The following is a 24,159-nucleotide window of genomic DNA, read 5'->3' as shown; positions in this document are numbered from 1 at the left end:
ATGTGTGTGCATGCATATTTTTGTAACAAGATAATTTCAGCATGACCTGCTGTGCTGGACTGCTTGCATAAGGTATACTGTTTGGAAGGTGAAGATGTGACTGATACGTATAAACCTGGGCAACCATAGTGTTGAAAGAGATAAAATACCTGGAAAATACAATTGTTTGATTCCCTTTTCTATTGCCATATTTAGTCATTGTGCATCATGTCAACATTTCCAATGCAGTCAAATTCACTTATGGAAGGGGATGACATTGTATATATATAGTAGCTGTGCATGTAATATGATGGAACATACAGGAGGACTATGTTCAATTATTGCATAGATGAAAAGAGCTCAGCTAAGATGGTCAAATCAAAGTGATTTTATCAATAACGTTCGTACTCCATAATTATAATATCAAATTTATGTTTTAAATAACTCTCTGAAGACGCAAATACCAATGAACCTGTGCATTTATATTGGTATTTGCACATCGTATGTTGGCAATCAATAATAAACAAATTAATTCACGATCATCTCATCTTTCCACTAAATTGCTGTAAATTGATTCATTCATAAACTACACGCACTCCCCCCCCCCCCTCCCCCGCCCGGGAAAGCCTAAAACTTTTCCAAGCACCCCTGCCCGGAGGAATTAATGCTACTGCCCTTAATAAACTTGCGGACTGGGAGGTCGGGAGTTCCCTTTTTCCGTAAACTTGGGGGGTTTGGGTCAGAGGTCACCGAAGCCGGAATGTTGGTCCAACGGAAAAAAATCTCGCGCGGTGTGTCGCAGTGAGAACATTCACTTCATTATACGTTTCCCATGTGAAGTCATCGTGTAGAAAAAGGTAACTACACCACCGACTCGAAATCGCCAGGGAAATTATGGGCTACGGAAGTACAGCAAACAGACTCCATGATCCCCTGGCTGTGACTTTCACGCGCACGTACTTACGCAATACCTATTGGTATTAGGACCTTCCACTGCTAGAAACTCAATGCCTATCCACCAGGATTTTTACTGCAACTTGGAGACCCTCACTCTACGCAGCAGGTAAGCTTTCAGATACAATGCAAGAATTTCCGACGATATGCTCGGAAAATGCAACTACTGTAAAATACTTCCAGCTGCTTCTTAACGTATACACTGTGATGAAAAGTACATGATCGTACTGCGGAGTCCAGTCCCAGTGCACATCTACAATTCATTGTACAGATATGGATTTCTGGAAAGTTGGCAATGTTTGTGCAGCAATTAGAGTGGTATGTGCACTGGTTGAAGAGGAGATAAGGAAGTGGAAACACAGTCAGACAGTTTGGAGTCGAAAGCTTTATTAGAAATATCACAGTCAAAATTAATAAAATCAAATATTAAAGGTAAACCGTTGCACAAAGAAAACCTCCTCCCCACCCCAGGGGACTTTCATCTGCCCCTGTGCATATCCGTAGCTCTAACATTCCCCTTTCACTGATGTTAGTGTTGAGGAGTAGCCCCACCCTCAACACCAACACAGGGGACTGGTAAGGCAACGGATCTGTAGCAAGTCAACACACGGTGTTGAACAGTTTCCAGAAACGCAAATGTTTTAACTTTAGGAAGGGTCCAGGTTTTATCACTTGGGAAAAAACTTGGAAGTTTCCTTTATTATTCTTGTACTGCAACATGATGTATGATATACCGCAACCCTCATCAAACACATTTATTAGATTCAAAATGCTCATTGCTCCCTTACAATAAATTCTACAGGAAATGGATAGATTTACTAAATATTGGACTTGGACAAGTTCGACCTGAAATCACTGGACACTCTGCTTGTCAGATGTGTCAAGCAACTGCTTCCTGGAGATAATGGCAACACTGGGAAATACTAGGCAACTCCGACAGAGGCCTATCCATAAGAAGATCTGTCCTAATGTTCGTAGTATTTTACAGGGCCAACCAAAGTCAAGATCAAAACCAAAGTGGAAGTTACTTCCACCAGATATCTTTATTCGTATATTTTCATTCGTGAGTCCCAGTGACAGGTGCAACTTGCGAATTGTTAACAGCACCTTCAAGGGCATAATTGACCACCCTACGAATTGGACATCAAAGTCTATTCGACTCTGCAATGTGCAGAGGTACGATGACAATGCTTGGCAGTTGATTGAGACCCGGAACTTGAGATGCATAGAACTTGGTAAACTGAGCAAGAAAAACTTCAAGAAGTTTTCAAAGAAGATCAATTGCTTGAGGAAACTTCGAGTGATGGGACCCATGAAGGTATCTCATTTACAATCACTTCAATGCCAGAAGGAGTGGCTACGTGAATTCACAATCAGGGATAGCAGCCTACTGTCTGACACCGAGCTGATACAGGGCATCACACACTTTAAACAGCTGACAAAGCTAGAACTCGGAAATATCAACAGTCTTAGGAATGAATCTCTGAAGGGTCTTGTTAAGTTGAAGAATCTTCAGTCCCTAACTCTGTGCAAGGCAAACACACCTTACCAGTACGGCTTCCAAATAACAGGTTCAGGACTGCAGTATGTTCTTTTCAGACTACCCAATTTGCGATCACTGACGCTGTTTGCTGTAAATGGTATGGATTTCAGCTTGTCCACAGTATTTACATCCCCCTATGAAAATCCTGGTCTTGAAGAAAATGACAATGAAGTTGATCTGGGCAATTCTCCTGAAGGTGGGTGACGTTAATGTACAATTATCAAAATAATTCTATTGAGTTGCAACAACTGAATATGGCAATGGAATAGGGAATCAAATCATTTTCAGGTATTTCATCTCTTTCAAAACTATGGGGGCTGGTTTATACATATCAGGTGCATCTTTACTATCCCAAAAGTATACCCTATGGAACCAGTCCAGCATAGCAGGTCATGCCTAAATTTCTTGCTACAAAACTATGCATGCACACACATTCACTTCAACCGGACAAATGAGAAATATACAGTAAGGGATATAAAACATATGATTCCCCTTAAGTTTAATTTTCAAAGCAACATGCTGAATCTGACACTAGGCAATTGAAACTAATCCTTTGGCCAGTCCTACATTGGACCTATTTGGCCCTGGCCAAATTCGCCTGTTTGAACCAGGTTACTATTGACATAGAATTTTGACTTCAAATCAATACAGAACACATAACGAAAATGAATGGTTTTTTGTAAAATATGGTTTATAATCATCATCTATGACATTTGCAAGTATGATTTCTTCTTCTACCACTGTCAGCCTGATTCAACTGCTGCGTCTGACCTGTGAGATCCACAGATTAAGTGTCTGTGCTTGATTTCTTCTTCAAAGGTCTTATCTAGGGCATGCATCACAACATGTCCACACATGTAAATGTCAACCAAAGTTTTGCCGTCCAAAGTCCCCCTGCCCCTAGTTCCAATGCAAGACTTAGTTGTTGATCGTTTGTCTTGCCTGCACAGTTCACTTTTGTATTTCAGTTGGCCAATGACCAGAGACAAATAAGGAAAAATGCTTAAAGTGTTGAATTATTTATCTTGAGTCTTTGTATGTGTTTGCAAATTCATATTTTTGGAGGTGCAAGTATATTTCACTGAAAGCCAAGACTCACATAATTGCAGCTACCATGATAAGATATGGTTTCAAATTGAAATGTGAACAGGTCAATTAAGGTCAAATTCCCATTTCTTGAAATTTGAAATTTGCCACTTTGCATCATATTGACTTACCAGAGATTTTCTTCGTCAATTGTTCTAAACGCAGGTGAAGTTTGTGAAGACAAGCCTCTTACTCAACTGAATCTGGAAACCCTGAACCTGCCATTTTCACTGAATTTTCCCCTGAGTGACTTGGCACTGAAACAGCTGGAGACTGTGACCAATCTCTCTCTGCATGAATCATACTTGCTGCGTAGGAGAGATCTCAGCAAACATGACGTCATGCGTATATTCAAACGGCTGAAAACTGTGAAGAAGCTGGACCTCTCATGTGAGTACTTTTGTGTAACACCCCATCCTTCCACGCCCTTAGCCCATTTCCCATGATGTGTTCCTGAAACCAAACCATTGAAAATACTAATGGCTGTACCAAAGCCCTTTGGTTAAAGGGGGGGGGGGGGGGGCATAGTAAGTCTGTCTACATCAACATTTACATTTTTTCATGGTACATACTTTTTAATGTCAGACCTTTTTCTTGGCAGATCGTCCATGTAGCCGACACGAACACGAAGTGTCTGATACCGGTTACCGAAAACTATGAAAAATAGTAAAGAATGAGCTACTAAATCACTATCAGTTTTAAGTTGCAGGTAGAATAAGTCTGTGCCTTTGTATAAAATACTATAAAAATAGTAGAAAGTGAGCAACCAGCTGAAAGTTAGTCGAGGGGACCTTAACCGCATATCATTTGCATCTCATTGTCGGCTACATGGACTGTGTGCCTTTTTCTTTCAAATGATTAACAAAGACAAACTGTAGTTATTTGTTTATCCAAATTCAACACTACAAAAACAGTGGATGACCAAACAAACTCTGTTAAAATAATCAAATATTCATAGGTATTGATTTGTTTTCTTGAACATTGTAGCTTCTAATTGTCAAAATGAAGTCCTGGCGAATCTTCCATCCACCGTTGAATGGTTGGATTTGAGAGATTGCTACAGTGTGTCTATCCTTGGTATCCATTCTCTTGCCGAGGTCGTCGGTCCTAAGCTGAAGTATCTAGGACTAGCTCTGTGTAACCGGCTTTCAGCACCGCTAATTTCTTCCTTCAGTAGACTCTTCCCTAACCTAGAGGAACTTGACCTGAGGTAAGTTTCAATATGTCCACTTTCTTAGATTTTATAACTGAATCCTTCAAAGTACCTGCATTCACCCTGAGGAAAATACACCCTGTATTCCATGGTAAAGAGGCAGTATAGATTTTACATTTGTTTTCATTCTGAGTACTTGTACAGAATTATTTGTGAATGTGTTTGCCATATATTTAGCCATTTATTTGATGAGTAGTCATCCGTAGATGAATTGCTGATTGCACACAATTGACTCCATTCCACCTCTTTTCTGCTTTGTTCAGAAAAGAAGATGTTTTGTGAATGTGATTAGCCTTGATTGAAAGTTGTTCCAGTTGGTTCCTTTAATATTCTTGAAGGACAGCAGACTTGTCAATTTACCCCTGGCTTTGGATGATGTTAAATACTCCAAACCCAAACTATGAAATCTAGTTGAACCTTATCCTGCAATGCCCATCTCTTCCCAATCTGCCAAGTCGGTAAAAAGCCAAAGCCTATGCGTATCTTCACGTACTTAGCATGGTCTATTATAACAGCTTTAGTCCATAAAAATCATGCTTACAGCATCTGTATTTTCAGAGGCGTTCAGATGTTCAGGTCTTTATTAACATGCAACCTATGGCATATGTTATGCATTGTTGGTTTTAACCAACTTGACCTGATAGTGTACACATGAACTTGGCAGGATAAGGAGTACTCTCCACAGTACTGTTATTTTAATGGTGACTGTAATCATTTATCCACGCAGTTGTTGCAGGGCGGTCACAACCGCACACTTCAAGGTGTTCTTGCAGCTGAAGAGATTGAGGATCTTGAGACTAGTGGGATGCCCTCAAATCACGGAGGACTCCATCCAGAAAGCCAGAGAAGAATCACAAAACAGAATTCTGATCACAGGACCTTACTACATCTACAAAAAGGATAAAAGATAGGAAATGTGTCGTAGCCCTACAAGGGAGTTAGGCAGTCCACAATGATGGCAGCCGCTCATTTAGATACTGGGAATTCAAATTAGGCCACAAAAAGATTTTTTCTATGATACAATATATGATGCAATGACACAACTTTTTGTTTTAGTTTGGATGTATTTTGAGATCACAAGATCAAATTTCTGGTCCACTTGAAAACAAAAGCTAGAGAATATTTGAATGTAATCGTAGTTATAACACAAAGCTAAGTGACAGCATTTCTGTTAACTGTTCAGATCTATGCAGTTCACCTTTCACAAGGTGAAATATTCTGCTGTTCACAGTCTGTAGGTAATTGCCACATCAAATATTTGCAATAGAACACAGAGTAGAAGGCTGACCGAACAACTAGTCTTGGCCACTGTCGTTTTATGTAAGAACTGTTTCTAGCACAATATTTGAGAGATGAGAATGAGAAACAAACAGTTCTATTTGTAGCTTCTGTCAGCTATTACCCTATGGTTTCATTATGGAGCTAGAAATGTGCTAGCTCCATGGTTTCACGATGTTTGCATGGATGTGTATCTGTTTTTAGCAATCAAAGAGAGGAATGACACTCTATGTTGACACAATGTTTGTGATTGTCTCATCGAGGAAAAATTTGTGGGAGTGCAATTGCATGACGACATGGAGCTTTTCACACAATTTTGTCTGTGTCTCAGAAACTTACCACAGTTACTGCACACATGAAATATTCAAACTTCAAAAAATACTCTAGATGAAGGTGATAGATGTTTGGGGTAAAAAAGCCAATTTTGGCATTAATGATAAAGATTAAGTCTAAACAACTTACTTCACACTATTTTATGAAATTTAGTATCTGGTTTGAAACCAGAGTTCATGTAGCATAAAATTGCAAGTTTATGTTACCTATTCTCATTTTTAAATGGCTGGTATTGAACAACTTGCATTCAAGAAAGTGATTCAAATCATGGTATGCAAAATTGAAATGACTGTAATTTAAAATGTAAGAAGTTTATCATCGAAAATTGCTGTTTGGTTGTATAGTATTTCAACAATGAACTGAGAAAATTTCACACAATTTGCCCCAGCCAGAGTGAAGTTCTAGTTGTATTCGTTTGAAATATTGAAAATGGGAGACAAAAGAAGCAAGGAAATATGTATACAATTGTATATCACTCCTTGTCATGCTAAAAGGTGAAACCTACCAATATTTCAATCATGGGTTTACAAATACTGATAATTGAATTAATTTTTGCAAAATTGTGATATTCGGCAAAAAATACTGAATAATTCGCTGAGACTGTTTAATTACAACAGACTCCATAGTAAGACTGATTTCTCTACTGTTTCATGAATGTATCTATCAATTATTGTGATAGTGAAATTTGTACAGGCAACATCAGTGGACTCAATGTCATTTTGGTTGCGACTTCAGACAACATGTCTAACACATTCTGTTGTATGAAAAAGTCGTTACCGTTCACAAAGCATCGCATGTGATGTGAGCTTCTAGTGTTCTTCGAATCTGTAAGTATTTATTTTATTTTCTACCTCTTGAAAACAAATGTTTGAAAGTGATAGACATTCTGTGAAATGTATCTTTTATAGCGTATGCAGCAGAACAGGGTTCTCTTTGATAACTTCTGGTTCCCATCTCAAGTTCTTTAACACACAGTGTTACTGTAATCTGCAAGAGTGATTGTAAAGTCCAATATGGCTTACTACAGCTTGCAAGCAAATTCTTACAAAAAATTTGCTTATGTTTGTAATAGAAATGCCGTTTGAGTGGCATGAAGGTTTAGCCAATTAGGAATATACAAATTTCAGTGTTTTGTTTTTGTATATTGACAAAAAATTGTGTTTTTAGCCAAATAATATAATTTTTGTTTTCATCTGGCATGAGGGTTTTATAATGTATATAAAGTATAAAATATTGCATATTTTTATGCACTGGTGGAAGAAAGGTAATATATATCAAATTGAATTAAAGCTAAGCTGAATATTTATGATGAACTTTGTAGGACAAATTTATAAGGGAGGAGTTTTTGATTTTCAATTTAAATCACTTGCAAATTGGTTGTTATTTTGAGGTACGGTACTTACCTTACTATAATTTACACATTCTGGACATTTGTGATGAGCTTCAATGTAAACCTGAAATCAGATGGACCATGGTACATACAAAACCATGTGCAGAAACATAGAAATACATGCATTTCCATACACAGTTTGTAGCGCCATCATGTGATCTCTTTGGTGCACTCAGTCTGTTGAACACCATGTGTCCATTTTATTCCCAAGTAGACTATTGATCTTGAATGAATTTAAACAGTAGGATGACATAATGGTCTCTTTCAAAGCCTGCTGCAATGTGTGTTTCTGTAATAATTCTTGATTTGATATGGTGTGTAAAAACAGAGTGACGTCAAACGTGAATAAATGTCTTGATTTGATTTATAGTATTTAAATAGCCACTAAGGTCAAAGATGAATAAATTTATTGATTTGACATAGAGCATTTCAAAAGAGAAGTCACAAGTGAAAGAATGTCTTGGTCGGAAATAGTGGACCTGACTCTCTTTAAAAAGAGAGTTAGGTCACAGGTGAATAAACTGTAGGTTGGATCAAACACAACCGCTCTGTACGATGCCAAGCAGATCACAGGGTTCAGTTCAAGTATTTTCCTCTCTTCACATATTCAAATTTTCTGAAATAACACTTTCAAGATGCTCTGTAGAGATGCTGTTTGCATACTGCTGTGTAGATGTGTGTATATTTTTGTAATTCATACAGGTATTCAAGAAATGGTGTGACTATTTTTCTTTTAAAGATGTTGATGCGATTTTCATATTTCCCCCCTATTTTCCACCAAAAATAGAATGTTGATGATTTTTGAAATTTAGCCAAGCTATCATTTGTCCTGGAAACTTTCCTGACCTCACTGTATCTTATGTTTGCTGATTTTTAGAATAGAATTTAACAAATGTAGCACTAAATGGACATTTTTCATCGATATGTATGTATGTATAGAATAGGCTTATTCCGTTTGTGAAACGGATACTATGGATTGATGTAGGAAAGATCCCTTATCAGGGAATGTGATGATAAAATATTGCATCTATAAAACTAAATTATTTGGAAATCCTATATGATAAACAATTACCTAACCCTAGAAAAGTTATCGAATCACTGCATGGCAGTGTATGGTGCAATCAGTGTCAAAAAGTGAGTGTTGTACATGTGCTGTGATTATTAAAAAAAATGAGAAATAAAAGAATATTTCTAGTTCTCGTAGTCAGTTTCTTTTTGGTAGTATGTTTTCTTCTGTCAAATTTCACAGAAGTGCACATCGTCCAGCAGATCTCAAAGACACACACACACACACACACACACACACACACACACACACACACTGTGACACATATTTATTTGAAATGTTTACTGGGTAAAACATTAATCAAAGAAGCAAGCTGAGGTCAAACTCTTGCCAATATTTAAAGTCTCATATGGCTTAATTCCATCTTGACCCAGTGAACAGTTTTTACTTCATGATTGTGAAGCAAATCACCTTTTCTAAAACCTATATCACAGAAGCCATACCCTTAAGGTAGAACGCACCTCAGGGACAGATGTTTAGGTTTTCAAATTTTATCAATTCTCTTCTGATCTACCACTTGTGGGGATTCATATCAGTGCATAGCGTAAGAAAAGTTTTCACCGTCTTAGTCATTTTGAAAATTTAAAATTTTCTTTTTCCCCATAGAGTTAACACAGGGATGGCCGCCATTTTGAATTTAAAATGTGTATATTCGAAATGGGTAATTTGTCTCTTTAGTACCAAAGTTTGCACAGTGACCCTGATTTTTATCCTTATTTTGGTATTAAGAGAATGGTCGAAAGTTGCATTCAGGAAAGTTTGAGCAAAAGTTTGTCTTTCAATTTCGAGGTGCATACTACCTTAATTGATTTCATTTGCATAAAAGAGAAGAAAAAGATGTAATAGTTATAATTCAATACTGACAACAGCAGGGTTTATTGCATAAAAATATCAAAAAAAAATCTCAAACGATTCTCACACGGCAAAGTCCATATATTTGTACAGTTCAAGTATTTTGATTGTAAAAACAAGATCAGTGATGCTCCTCCATCAGAACCAAAATGTGCTCATGTGAAGACATATAGATGTCATTTTATCTTCAATGTCTTTTTAATATTTACATTTTGTCACTATTCAATGGATGACTGTAGGCATTGACAAGACATCGACAGCGTTGTTAGTGGAATCGATCACCAACATCGCAATGATAAAAGTTGACAACATATATTTTATCAAAACTCACCACTGACGTAGATGCAAAGCTTTCAATTCAAAGATATGGTATATTGATAACAGAATATCAGAGTGGAAATGTTCAGAAAACTCGAAACCTTGTTTGCCAATTTATATGTCATGTAAAGGTGACTTTGTGGTTCAGTTGTTTCCCTAGGCCTCTACCGCAATTTGCGCCAAGTTCCTAAAATGTAAATGGAATTATACAGAGGAAGAAAGGGAACGGTTTGTGAGCACGTTCGAATTATGCACAAACAAAGTTTTCATAAACAATATCCTACGTTGTATAATGGGAACAATTTCAACACACAGGAAATCTACGTGGCAGTATATCTGTAATGCAGTGCACTATTTTCAGACTGAAAGCACTGACGGTGACTCCAGAATGTCGTTCTGTACCTTGGCACGTCAGAAACACAATTTGGCCGTAGATGGCGTTGTTGCACCAGAAAGTATTAAATTTTGCTCTTTCTCCGAAGTTCGGTAGCTGTTCGACGGTTTGAACACGGTACGGAGGTAAAGTTGAGTAGAGTAGGGTTGACATGCTTTGAAACAAGTCAAAAATCAAAAAGTTCCCCGGCAAGTACAGCTGGGCTGGCCTATAATGTACCATTACAGAGCAATAAGACAAATTCGTTGTACGTCATCGCCAGTAGTGCTCGGCTCTTGCATGATAAAACCGTAACTGTGAACTTATATTCGATGAAACAAATATATTGAAAGGGTGATAAAAAATATAAGAAATATGAAACTCGAAGAAAGAACAAAAAATCGCCTTCGTCTCACACGAAACGTTATATGACTCGAAATTAACTCAAATCGCAAATATAATACTGTAAGACAAAATAGGGAAAAGTCAAACTTGTTGGACGGTGCGGTATGTGAGTCTGCAACACTGCAACTCGATGACAAATTAAAGTCAGTGAATTCTCAATAATTTAGGTGGACGGACGCATACCTATTGATAAAATATCCCTGACACACTGTGTATATGATTTGAAATCAAGCCGAGGGAATACTTCACAGTCGTTTGTGGTACATGTAAGATACAAGGCGAGGGCTCCTGTAACCCAATGACATGTACCTAATCTCAAGCAATTGTGGAACGATTCGATCAATGTATCTGAAGTCAGCGTATTTTTGAATGCCAGGCAGGTTGATCAGCTTTCTCTCTTTACGATCACTGATCGATCTGACTTCAAATAAATTATGAATCTTGTCATCAGAGTATATAACTCACTTTACTACCATTCTATATTTACAAATCTCTTGCAATAAATTCGTGTTGATTGACACTGTGACGATTTGTTTGAATTATCCGTTATTTCAACAGACGTGTTTAACAAACAAAAACAACTTGTGATAACTAACTATTGGCGCAAACTAAAACTTGTTCAGTGGACGGAATGTGACAATGCACGAAGACGTTTCTGCCATTCCAGATCAATACCAGTTAAAATATTAAAGTGGTCTATCTCTCTGTCCAGTTTGGTTGCTATGGAAATAAATTTGCCGACAGCTTATCCAAACGAACGAAACACTAAAATTTTGAATGTAAGGAAATCTAAAACTAAAATTGAGATGTCTTTTTCATGGACTTTTTGAAGTTGGAGTGTGAGAGTGGCAGGGCAATTCGTGTCTTTGGACGGTGTTGGACGTTGATCATTTCTTCAGTTTCGCGGAGCGTTCCCCAGTCCGAGGAACGTGCGGTACGATCCGAATGTGTATTTCGACGATCCTGCGGATTGATGGGAAGAGATTGCGGTTTAGTGTCATTTTATTTAGATGAAACGACGGTGTGAATATTTGGAATACCACGTGTTGCAAATCACAAGTAAGGAACGCCATCAAAGATCACAAAAATTATGCGATTTGGAGAAGTTTTGAAAAATTTAGACATGAATTTCTGACTGATGCTACTTCAGAAAGTCAATTGTTGTCTGTATCATACATTCTTTGCCAAGACCAAATACACTAAAACCTTATGTAATAATAATAATAATAATATTTTATTGCTTGCTTGTAAATATAGGATTTACATCACATTTGTGGCAATAAAAGTGTGATACAAAAATAAGTTAAAATTTTCTTCAATAAAGATAAAGTATTACAGTATAATAATAGTAGCTAATAATAAATATAACTAGGTATTTCTTTGTTTGTATAAAGTAAAAATATAATCTGCAAGTTGTTCATTAAAAGAGAACTCTTGTTTTGTTAGTAGAGAAATAAGCTGATTTTCAGTATTGTCGTTTGGGAAGTTGATTTTACTGAAAAAGTTCTTTCTTTGGACTTTGTATTTCTGACAGACTAATAAAAAGTGTGTTTCATCTTAATACTGTTGTTAGTACACTGATTGCAGTATCTTTCCGTAATTGGGTTTTTGGAACAGTGTGTCTCCCTTTTTCAATTGCCAGATCATGATTGCTAATGCGAAGTATGGTGAGTAATTTTCTTTCTCACCTTGTAACTGTGTTAAGTAGGGTTCTAATCTAAAATTATGCTTTATTTTGGCATACATTCTTAGTTTACTATTTTCATCAGTGATCAATTTTTTCCAAAAGACCTCATAATTGTTTGTTAAATTTGTTTTCATTAATCCAGTTATAACTTTGTGGTGTTTAAGTGATGGAGCTTTATCAAGGAGAAAGTCCATTCCATTGTCTTTAATTAAAGCACTTAAACAGTTAAACCAAGATCTATTGTTAGTGTTGTTTACCATTTGCTCCAGAAAAGCTTCTTTAGCGAGATTATAATGTGGCAGTTGTACGATATGAAGCCAGTGTTTAACAATACTAAGTTTGATCTCAAGTAGAAGTGGGAATTGTCCTAGTTCACCCCTCACAGCGGCATTACAAGCTTGTCTATTACACTGTAAAATGTTCTTACAAAATTTGAGGTGAGTTTTTTCAATTGCTGATTTATCCCACTTCTTGTAGTCCATGAAATCTTGTCCCCAAATCTCTGAGCCATACAGTAAAACAGGTTTAATGAAAACATTGAATAGATGTAGGGAAAATTTTATCTTTTTGTTGTGCAATAAAACCCTTTTTAAACTATACAAAGATTTTGCTGCTTTATCAGCCAAATTTGTAATTGTGTCACTAAAACTGCCATTTGTCAGTCCTAAGTATGTATAGCTCTTAACAGATTTGATGCATGTACTACCATAGTTAAATATGTGTTTATCTATCAAAGACCCGTTCTCTGTGACGACGAGGTCTAACTTTTCGGGTCAGAGACACAATAATCGAGTATCCACTGTCTCACCTCCTTGTGGAGGGACCATGGTGCAACATGGCATTCAAAAGGTGCGGTGTCTCACAAATGACCATGTGTTGGAGTATTTACGATATTTGGAAGGGACGTTTCAGGCAAGATGTCAGATAGTTTGCGTGAACGCAAACTATGTATGTATGTATGTATGTATGTATGTATGTATGTATGTATGTATGTATGTATGTATGTATGCCTATGTATTGCTTACATATGTACACGTACGCACATGGGCGCACACACTCGCACGCTTGCATGTATGATATGTAGTATGCCTTCGAGTGTCAGTTGGTGTTTGGTGATTGAATGTCATGGCAAAACTTTGCTCTCATCACATGACAGTGAGACATACAGCGATATTCATCTACTCACGTGAAAACGCTTTGGGTTCCTCAAGCCAGAACTTGAATCCTTGTTTAGCGTGGACATTATACGTGTTGTTTCGCCAGTTAACCGACTTGGCCCTCGAGCTGTACACATCGTCTATATTTTTGTTACTCGCCACTGAAATAGGGGAACAGAAGGTGAGCTATCAATGACTCGTCAGCTGGTTGAGTTACTTTACTCACGAAGGCTGATTTTTTTTTCATCTTGTCGATGTAACGTTCAAAACCGTTTTCATTTTTTATCTAAAGTTTAAGTAAAGATATCTACGCCGGGCGCTAGAAATCTTTTCGCACAGACAAACAGTTGAGCACGTATATAAAGACTGTGAATTTGAAGCTGTATGTTTGTGCTGAAATCTCTGTTCTGAATAAGATTATACGTGGGAGGACGGAGATAATAAGTGGGAATTATTCTGTCTGCGCGTTCACTGTATCAGATATACTACAGTAAATTGCTGTAACATACACTTATCTGCGGACTCAGTGGTCTAGAGTATAAGTGATAATGACCACCACAAAATATATAAATTTCCTAAATAATTTTCTGGTCAGATTTGTAAATTATACATGAAAATATAGGGTTGGATGCTGCTAACTTTAAAGTGTAATGAATTGTTACAAACAATTTGAAAAATTTGAATATCTACCGTTGCATGTAGGCTGGACGTTATTGCGCATGTTAGTGATGGTAATCACGCAGTGTATTTAGTAAACAATCACGTCAACTGAGTGTTAAAAGACTCGTGCGATAAACAAGGCAGTGTTGAAAGCAACAGTAATCTCCATTAAAGACAAATGTTTGAGTCAAAAGCATCAGCACGCATTTGGACACACAATGGTAGACAAACACATCTGTACGAAGAGAATCATAAGACACAACAGCAAGTTTGGTTTGTGCGAAGCTTTCTGGATGCTGGGGCAAGATATTTCACAAGCGCCGGGCACGCATGTCGCCACCAGTGAAGTTATTTTCGCTTGCTTGTCACGCGTGCTTGCTTGTGTTGTCACACCTTAAGAGGATGCGTTGATCTTTTGGTGAGGATGGGAGGGGATTTTGATTAAAGTGTCGAGGGGAGCAAGGTGATATGTTTTGGGGCACCGCAAGCTTTGCAAGAGGCAATTCTCAAGGTTGCTTGCTTGGTCACCTTGCTCTTTCTCTCCAGTCTTCTCTTCGATGATCATTGGCGGTAATCTCACGAGATTTCGTTTGACAGGTAGCTCTGCAAAGTCGCACACAGACAGACAATAACGAACAAACAATATACAGGGTATGCACATAACAAGAGGATCCATGTATCTTATACCTGAACTACGCCCATATCCTCTTCCAGGACGGTTTCCTTCAACAACTTACGTAATAGAATGAAAAAAGCATATCCCCAAACATGAAAATTGTGATCAAAATTATTGAAGTGGGTTTACATTCCTCTCATAACACAGAGAGTGTATTACATGTAGATCAAAATCAAATTATTATCTGCAGTTATGGAGCTATGTCGGAACGAAATTTGTCATATTCGGTTGAAAGGGAAATGGAGAATATCACAACAACCCTCCAATTCATTTTTGTCTATTTTAACAAATAAAAATGCCGTAATAAAAGTAAAAACAAAGCCGATATTAGATAATCTATCGCAAGCTCTGAATTCCCATTGAACACTGACTGCCGTGATAGTGTCGCCAAAGTGATGACATCGTACATCTATATCACCTACTGAGTGAACAAACATGGCGGGGATACGTCACAAGACGTGGCAGAGCGCCAACACGCTACATGGCGTATAGCAACAGGCTGCAAGGACAACACACTAGCGATATCGATCGATACGTAACAAAGCATGGTCTGTTGTTGCTAATTTCTAGTCTCAAGCGGCCATGCTACTATTGTCTAAAAAATCGATTCATACATGTAAAAAGCGATCACAGAGGTCATGCATACGAATGTCGTATTCTGTGTGTGTATGTATGTATGGATGCATGCATGCATGGATCACCTGATGCATGTAATATGTATGTCTGTGTATCGTCCATACATGTACGTTAATTTTTATAAATATATGCATACATAAATTTATGTAAATTATGAACATAATATATGTTTCACACTTAACGTGTGTGACTGTGTGTGTATATATATAAATATAAATATATATATATATATATATATATATATATATATATATATATATACATATATACATATACATATATATATATATATATATATATATATATATATACATACACATATACTTGACATACATACAATTATACATATAATTGTATGTAGGTAAAGTGTATATATATATATATATATATATATATATATATATATATATATATATATATAATATATATATATATATATATACACAGACACAGACACTCACATATACTCCTACACACGATATGTATGCACTGCTTGCAGTATTTTGGCCTGAACATGCTGGATAATACGAGCAGAAAAAAGTGCTAGATGAACAAACAGCAGCAGCAAGTCATCTACAGCTAGCTACTAGTACACCTTTAATTTTACTATAACCTTCAATGAAGATTAAAACTTGTCTTACTGTAAGCTGACCACTGTCGTGGTTCCATCTTTGGTTCGTTGTCCCATGGAAGAGTGGTGTCAAGAGATCGCGTTTTTAGACTGTGGGCCTTCATTCTCGGTTCTAGTTGCCTGGGAGTTGTGTCCTTAGTGGCACGGCCTGCGTAGATCGGAGGGAACATCTGAAAAGGAAATTTTGTGACATGACGTCAGAGCAAGTGGAAGGAGATAAAGATTGTTTGCTAAAGAGTTGTTCGTACCGTCCGCTTGTGTTTCTTATTTCTGTAAATCGTAAATTTTACAAGTTTTACAATCTTTCAGCTTCCTAGATCAACGTCGTGCGCTCCAAGAGGATTTTTTTTCCTTTGAAAAGCATAAAACTTTAGCATTAAGGCTCGCTTCTGACGATTTTTACTCAAATCTACAAAGAAGAAAAGTTGTCGATTGGTAAATCACCATTCCAAGAATGTGACTGAACTGGTAGTGTGAGTTGACTTTACAATACATTAGAATGACGAGGGAGGCCTTGAAAATGAGATCAATTGCTGTGTATGATAGGCAACTGAGGAAGAAATTTAAAGCTGATATTGGCCATCATGGCTGTTTACGCAAATTTGACCCGTTCCGTATTTTCAATAATAATTCAAAAAAGTTAAATGGCAAGTGGCTATAGTCATGATTCAAACTCAGAAAAAATAAAATGGAAAATCATAGTGGCAGAGTCAAATCAGTTCCTGTCACTTCCTTGTCGTGGAAGGGGAAGTATTTCCTAGCGGACGTATTTCATTTTCACTGAATAAAGGTGTCAGCCAGTTCAATTTGTTCTTGAAAAACATACAGTGCACTGTTTTGTTAGCTTAATCAGCTTAATGGGTGTGTCAAAGTTTAATCAGCTAATTGATTGATTGCATCGCTAATGGGGATAAACATGTCTTAAGTGGTCGGTGAAATTAATCCACACTCATTGTATATGTGCTTTTTGAGTGCAAGGACGTTGGTGAAATATTACCATACCACGTGATCAAAGGTTGGAAAAATGCTCTACGGAGATTGGGGGAGTACAGTATTGAGATGGAGGTTGAATTTTATGGGAGATGGCGAACAACCGACACTGAATTACACGGCGATTAACGAAATACCTCGATCATTCTGATATTGAAGACATAGTATACAAAGCTACGTATGTAAATTTGAGGAGTAAGAAGAAAAAATCTGCAAGATCGATCATAACTGCCTTACCGGCGTTGCGTATTTCACTGGCACGGCATTGACCAGGGTTGTCTGGGGCAACCATACATCGTTGTTAGGGAGGCCGTTAGCAACCCAATTAGGGAGGTTGCCATAGGCTATGCTGTTGATTGGAAGATGGAAAAATTAAATTGATCGTTTATTTATAAAAGACATGCTGTAAACCGTATCATTAAGCAGATCTGGATCTATAGCAGCAAGCATATCATTCAACGAAATACTCGTATACCGTTACTCATCGGCTTTTCGTCTGTCGTCGGGTGTCTCTCAAGCATTTGTGTGTAAACGTGTGTGTGCATATACATATATAAATATATATATAAACGTGTGTGTACATATACATATATAAATATATATATAATGACACAAAATTACTTCAAGTACAAAGTAATAATATCTGTTACTTAAGTTTCATGCATCCTGCAATCAATAGACATCATCATCTGTCCTATGATTGCAGGATGCATGAAACTTAAGTAACAGATATTATTGCTTAGTACTTGAAGTAATTTTGTGTTATTATTTATAACGCCAGTAACGCTCTTCTTTAGCATCGAGCACTGTAATTTCCCACGAGGACATTTGTTTACTTCGATATATATCTATATATATATATATATATATATATATATATATATATATATATATATATATATATATATATATATATATATCTGACATGCACGTATCTATGCATGCATTGCCCCTATTAATGGATACATACAATACATAATTAAATTCTTTCATACATACATACATACATACATACATACATACATACATACATACATACATACATACATACATACATACATACATACATACATACATACATAAAACATAAATACATACACGTATGTACATTACACATGTTGCTGTGCATTGTGTCTGTCTCAGTTGTAAGTTTAGTCAAGTAAACTAAACATGCGTTTCAAATAATTTCCCTCCAGAAAAAAATGTAATGTTAGCTTGGAACATATACATGTACTTTTCATCTTAATTGTTTTCATAATTAAAACTGCGAAATTTTGTATATTACAGTGACATATCCGAAAATGTGAAAAGAAATCAGAAATACCTAACTTTGTTCACCTACGTGGGGCCTAAAATGGACCAGAACAAGTGCAACCTTCCAAAAAGTGCAGTTTTTGTAGTTTTAAGAAGCACATGACGTTTTTAAATGCCTAACAGGTAGCTGAGGTTAGGTCTCAAGAGGCGCGGGGTCACGATACGTCGTCATTTGAACACCTAAGTAACGTAATAGGACATTCTAGAAATTCGTTGTGTAAGCTGAGGCTTTGGTGCTTTGGTGCAAGAAATAAACAAGGGGTCATTGTGGCATTGCGTCTGTGTGCTGTTAGGGTTTCAATAACGTGGATGTTTAGTAGTTTGAGCTCCGTGGTACACACTCTAGTCTTGCACATCAACTATGCGTCTCCTTAAATTGGATCTGTACCATGTTGATATATACGTGACTTGGTTACTAATTGTTAGCTGACAGTAGGCCCCCATGAAACGCCTTTGAAGTTGTCACACTAAAATTATCAATGAAATCAACTGTGTCAAATACAAGCTATGTCGAAACCTACTACTGATTAATTTCTCGCTAAAGGCTGCCTGAGTGTTTCCTCAGCAACGGAATTATTGCATACTCTGCAAAAAATGTGGCTCCCTTCAGTATTTCTTTTCGTCTATCACTTTCAGACCATTCTAAGTTTTTTACATGCTCTCGTCTCCTGGCTTAAAGAGAGGTCCGTCTACGATGATATGTCACACACTCCTCGCTTTAAGTCCCTGACGCGGCTGGAAGGTAAATGCCATTCACGTTTATGTGAAGCTGGGTTAGAAAAAGATATCTGGCTTGTCAAGATTAAGTGCTTATGTACGTGTACTGAGCCACAATTATTTATACAGCATTTACACTACTCTTTTATAAGATTTTCATGTTCAAATATACTTATGGTTAAATATGGACCCAATTACGGCGTCTATGTTATCTCAACGTAAATATCCTAAGATACATGCTCAATGTATTTTTCTACTCGACGACTTTGCGTAACTAAATAAGTCGGTATTTCTTTAAACTTTCCACTGTCGTGGATGTTTGGTCCTCCAAGTGCGACTGAGGGAGTATACGGCAATGTTAGTCATAACAATAGTGTAAAAATTATGATTATGAATTTTGTTCATATCAATTTAATATTTTTGTTATAATTGTATACTTATATACGAAAGTACCGAACTGCACTCGAAACCTGGATGATGATCAGTGTGTATGCCAAGTTCGCGCATTAATAGTACGGACTTTGTTATTTGTAAATTTGTGATTATGAATATTGTTATTTACAAATTTATGATTATGAATATTGTTGATAAAATTGGATATTTCTACCATTTCTGTCATGTCGCTAACATTATTTTTGTTTTGATTTATAATGCCTCATAACCCCGTGGTGCGACGCGCACGAGTTCACAGTCCTACTGGTGGCACTGTTTACAGGGTTAGTTTCTGAAGATTTCAGCATTGTGGTGGTGTTTACCTGTTTTCCGCGCAGCTGTCGCGGTTAAAAGGGGTTTAGTTTGAAAAGCAAACAGTGTTGCTACTGGACCGGTAGACTGTAAACAAGACAGATGAAAGGGCCGTTCTCCTTTTTTTTGCATCTATTGAACTAGTTTATGAAGTTGGTTTGTAATACAGCATCGAGCGCAAATGAACTGTCGGTGTTCCTCGTTGCTATGTAAAATAATTCAGTAGACTGCCGTCGTTTTTTTTAATGAGGAAAGCGTGGGCGAGTTTTCAAGCCGTGTGTACTCGACGAAATAGGACGATATTGATGATTTGCAAGAACGCGCGTTAAAATTTCACTACATTTTCAAGACGCCATCCGAAACTACCACTCCACGACAACAAATTCGAATTTTTATCCGATGAATCAGATTAATTTTAAGGCCCTCTCTCGAAATTCATATTTTCCGCCATAATTTCTGTTTTTTTGACTGCGGAAAATTAGGAAAGTTTTTTCAAACGGAGAAATATTGAGAAAAGACCTCTGGAATAGGCGATACCACCGATGGTTCCATTTTAAGATTTAAGAACATTTTTCTAGGTGTTGATGCACCATACTTACACATAAGATTGTCTTTGCCCGAAGGATTTGTAAAGCTGCGGATTTATTCGGTGATTGTCCATGTAAATTAGGGCAAAATTGTTCCCTCCCTCAATACATATGATTTTACTTATTTGGGCACAGTCAATTCAAAGACATACTAACATTGACATACAAATCCACAGAGTTGGAAAGCTTGTCAAGATGATGATGATGATGATGATGATGATGATGATGATGATGATGATGATCGATAAGGGAACTGGGAGAACGGATGCGCATGTCTTTCACAACATGGGACCTGTAGACCTGGTGTTTTTTCAAAGTTCATGCCACAGTTTTACGAACTAAGTCCAAGTGGTCGTTCGAGCAGGAAAAATAGAGTGCGGTCTTTGTGTGATTCAAATCAAAGGCACCACAACGAATGACAGCGACATTAATGTTCTTATAAATTCGTTTAGGGGGCTACAGTCTCGCCTTTGTTATTGATTCTCAAACCTGGCGACCATTATTAAAAGTACTTGACTTGCGGCAATTGTAGTTTACAGCGTATTTCGGACAAACAAACCGTGCCATTAAGAGTTAATACAGTCGGCGGCCCATGTCACCCCTGATCTCCACATATTGGATAAAGTTTAAACAATACCACCGAAGGCACCAGATCTGGATCTAAATTGAAGCCTTGATAGTGTTTATATTGGGTCTATCCGTCCGTTAATGGATCATACATTCGCTACAAACGATGACTGTTGTAGATTTATTAGAGCTCGGTTCTGGTGACGAAGTGGTCGTTCTGGCATCCGAAAGCAATATCAAATGGATAAAAAGGCGACTTTACTAATAATAGTTTTATTTTACAATCACACGAATCCTTTTTGGCGGATCAGCCATTCCTTTAGGTCTGATATTTGCACACTCGTACATCGGCCAATAGTCGCTCTGGAGACTGAAGTCCAAGAATTTAGAGAATTGGGGCAACCCTTGCAGCAACTTCGGTATTTTCGGTGTCTATTGAAAATCAATAATTCGCAAATAATACGACACCGGTATGCTTCGGTGACTTTTGACACTCAGACATGATGTTTACTAAGGTGGTCAAGAGGCAAGAAAGGGTGATGTTATCTCGAGGAACATAATATATATGCTTGATGTGTTCTCATTTTTGTGTGTGTGTGTTTGTTTGTGTGTGTGTGTGTCTGTGTGTGTATGTGTGTCTGTCTGTCTGTCTGTCTGTCTGTCTGTCTGTCTGTCTGTCTGTCTGTCTCTGTGTTGTCAATTAATACTCTGAGTCATGAATCGCTTCCTGTAGTGTGATCTATCATATTGCACCTACAGGATATACTACATTATTCACATCACACTATAGTAGGTTTATGCACAAAACACATGGTAAGATATGTATCTAAACATGACGAGGTCACTTAATTTCAGCAACTTCTGTTTAGAATGTTAGTTTGCCGACAAATCCGAATTCATCAAATTAGAACGACGTTAACTCTCAGGGATTACTTTTTGGGCTAATCTCGCCCCGGTCCCGACGGGGATATTCAAACAGACAAACAAGTAAGCGACATGTGATTAATTGGTTAAGCGTAATAAAGATTACCTACACAAAGGTCACATTAGATAACAACATCCTATGCAAACAACAACCTTGTTAATTTTAGTATTGTCGAAATACGTTAAATGAAAGTTACACCAAATAATACCGTACAGCTCAGTGAAACTGATATCTTATGATTTACTCACTCCAGATAAACTGTCCGACTATCAGCCATTGCGGGAGAGAAAGTACAGGTGTTTGAAAAGGGAAGCTGGGCTTTGAGGCCGTGAGGAAAACTCATTAAAAGCTTCAACAGATACAACCTCATTTCGCTGACATGAATTATAAATGAAGCTTGTTAACTTAAGTGTATCTTGATGTTTCGTCAACTACAGAGCCATGTTTTGTCGCACAATACTCCGAGAGAAGGCTTTGCCTGCAATGTAAGGCCTGCCCTAAAGATTTGCTCGAGACACGCTGTGTCGTTTGCCAAAATTAAGACGGCATAGATACTGAAGTCCAACTGCGGTATGCAAGACAAGTTGTACCGCAAGCCATACTTGTTACAGTACTTAAACAATGTCGCCGCTGTTTTTTGTTCATGGCTCGAGTGAGCAAACTGTATACCGTGTATAGAAATCGCTACCGCCGTTTGCATTTCTTACCTTTCGTCTAAGACTCCCTGTGTAGGCATAATATTTCGCACTTCGAATATTCTTAAATGTGAGGATCCTGCGACAGGTGTTCTCCACTCTCAACGGTGCACACCCTACACAATATCCACACACAGAATATAGAGTGACGTGCTAGACGGGCTCTGTGAAGCGTTGGCTGTTACCTTGGTTTCAACGCCGAGACAGGTGTATTGTTCGGTATTGACTGCCCACTCGAGCAGGACTACACCATTTCTCAGCGGGGGTTCTGCAGTGGAGGTGAGAGTGCGACGTTCATATGACACCGTAATAAGTTGATTTCAAGCACACGCAAACATAGAACACTCGCCACTTTTCGCAGTTTCCAGGAGATTCAAGAAAGCTGTTTCATTTCGAGAGGCTGCTCATGTTAAGATGCATAAAGTAAGAAAGAGAACACAGCCCTGAAGGGGATTGCAAAGCCGAACACTGGAATTCTCTGTCGATGTGTTACATGTAAATATCAGTCGTCCACACGTCCCCTGATCAGCCCTACATATCAGATTCAGCAAAGCCCCTCGAGAAAAACTCGAGGGTCTATGGTTTCAGCAATCATAGAGTAGAAGCAGATAAACAACAACAATAAATAGTATTAATAAACAAAATTATACTGCAATTAGGGAGATGTAAGCGCAGGTTTGTCACTGTTATGTTAGGGATCTAGTTCAAGTTTGTTCAGGCATGACTTATAAAAATATGTAACCTTGCAGAAAATATCATATTTCGCATCATTCACTACTCGTTTGCTGACATGAAAGGCATAGTGTCGAAGAAAATCAACATTATGAACTGCTTAAACTGTCACACATAACTGAGTGGTGCCAATAACATGACATTACGATCAATTTTATTGCATCCAGATATCCTTCGCAGTCACACCTCTAAAAATACGTGAACAACCCGGGGTAGTTTCCATTATTAAGAGAGAAAATTAAAAATACTGTTTATAGACATAGAGATATTGGATACCTATCACAGTTCAACAAAAAATTCATTAAGTTCAGTGTGTTTAGGCATTGAACCGTCGACTTCTAATCATCAATATTATCATATAGGGCCTACTGCTGGTTATAGACTGTGATAATACACCATCAAACGTAGGTGAAGTACTTGTTCACATAATGAGACACTTGATCTGTAGCTTTGTGTGTACTCATCGTTTGAATGCACAACTTGATTGGGTCAAGGATGATCAGCAATGTGTGATCATGGATGTAAAAAATAGACATCCATGGTGTGATCGAATTCGTTGGGTTCAGAATTTCTTGAAACTACGATAACACACCATAGAGGGCGCTGACACTAGACGTCTGTTCATGAAATTGACTTTTAGGAAAAAAAAAA

General features: G+C 37.5%; 2 protein-coding genes across 7 annotated transcripts; one reads left to right on the top strand and one right to left on the bottom strand.

Moving 5' to 3' along the window:
* The first annotated feature begins 720 nt into the window (after positions 1-720).
* LOC139149343 (uncharacterized) lies at positions 721-8,983 on the top strand. Its single transcript, XM_070721063.1, has 5 exons — positions 721-1,042; positions 1,736-2,672; positions 3,728-3,952; positions 4,550-4,772; positions 5,503-8,983. The coding sequence occupies exons 2-5, from the start codon at positions 1,838-1,840 to the stop codon at positions 5,684-5,686; spliced, it is 1,467 nt and encodes a 488-aa protein (XP_070577164.1). The 5' UTR covers positions 721-1,042; positions 1,736-1,837; the 3' UTR covers positions 5,687-8,983.
* A 705-nt stretch (positions 8,984-9,688) lies between these two features.
* LOC139149342 (uncharacterized) lies at positions 9,689-22,991 on the bottom strand. Of its 6 annotated transcripts, none has more exons than XM_070721056.1 (7): positions 22,789-22,991; positions 22,330-22,347; positions 17,465-17,576; positions 16,248-16,407; positions 14,823-14,897; positions 13,664-13,795; positions 9,689-11,753 (listed from the first exon to the last, which is right to left on the bottom strand). In XM_070721056.1, the coding sequence occupies exons 1-7, from the start codon at positions 22,815-22,817 to the stop codon at positions 11,686-11,688; spliced, it is 594 nt and encodes a 197-aa protein (XP_070577157.1). In that variant the 5' UTR covers positions 22,818-22,991; the 3' UTR covers positions 9,689-11,685. The 6 variants fall into 6 exon arrangements, with proteins under 6 accessions (XP_070577157.1, XP_070577160.1, XP_070577158.1 ...); XM_070721059.1 differs by lacking the exon at positions 14,823-14,897 and adding an exon at positions 14,982-15,026 and having other exon boundaries at positions 22,789-22,990; XM_070721057.1 differs by lacking the exon at positions 22,330-22,347 and having other exon boundaries at positions 22,789-22,989.
* Positions 22,992-24,159: the final 1,168 nt, after the last annotated feature.

The sequence above is a fragment of the Ptychodera flava genome, chromosome 14 (assembly GCF_041260155.1).
Source record: "Ptychodera flava strain L36383 chromosome 14, AS_Pfla_20210202, whole genome shotgun sequence".
Taxonomy (NCBI): domain Eukaryota; kingdom Metazoa; phylum Hemichordata; class Enteropneusta; family Ptychoderidae; genus Ptychodera; species Ptychodera flava.
Note: the sequence above shows the minus strand (reverse complement) of the source record. Positions and strands in the feature narration are given on the sequence as shown.

Coding starts and splice junctions, on each gene's coding strand:
- LOC139149343 (XM_070721063.1), top strand. CDS start 1,838: ATGGCAACACTGGGAAATACTAGGCAACTCCGACAGAGGCCTATCCAT. Junction 2,673..3,727: donor TCTGGGCAATTCTCCTGAAG/GTGGGTGACGTT, acceptor TTCTAAACGCAG/GTGAAGTTTGTGAAGACAAG. Junction 3,953..4,549: donor GAAGAAGCTGGACCTCTCAT/GTGAGTACTTTT, acceptor TGAACATTGTAG/CTTCTAATTGTCAAAATGAA.
- LOC139149342 (XM_070721056.1), bottom strand. CDS start 22,817: ATGCCTACACAGGGAGTCTTAGACGAAAG. Junction 16,408..17,464: donor CAGTGAAATACGCAACGCCG/GTAAGGCAGTTA, acceptor TTTCCTTTTCAG/ATGTTCCCTCCGATCTACGC. Junction 13,796..14,822: donor GACTGGAGAGAAAGAGCAAG/GTGACCAAGCAA, acceptor CCCCTATTTCAG/TGGCGAGTAACAAAAATATA.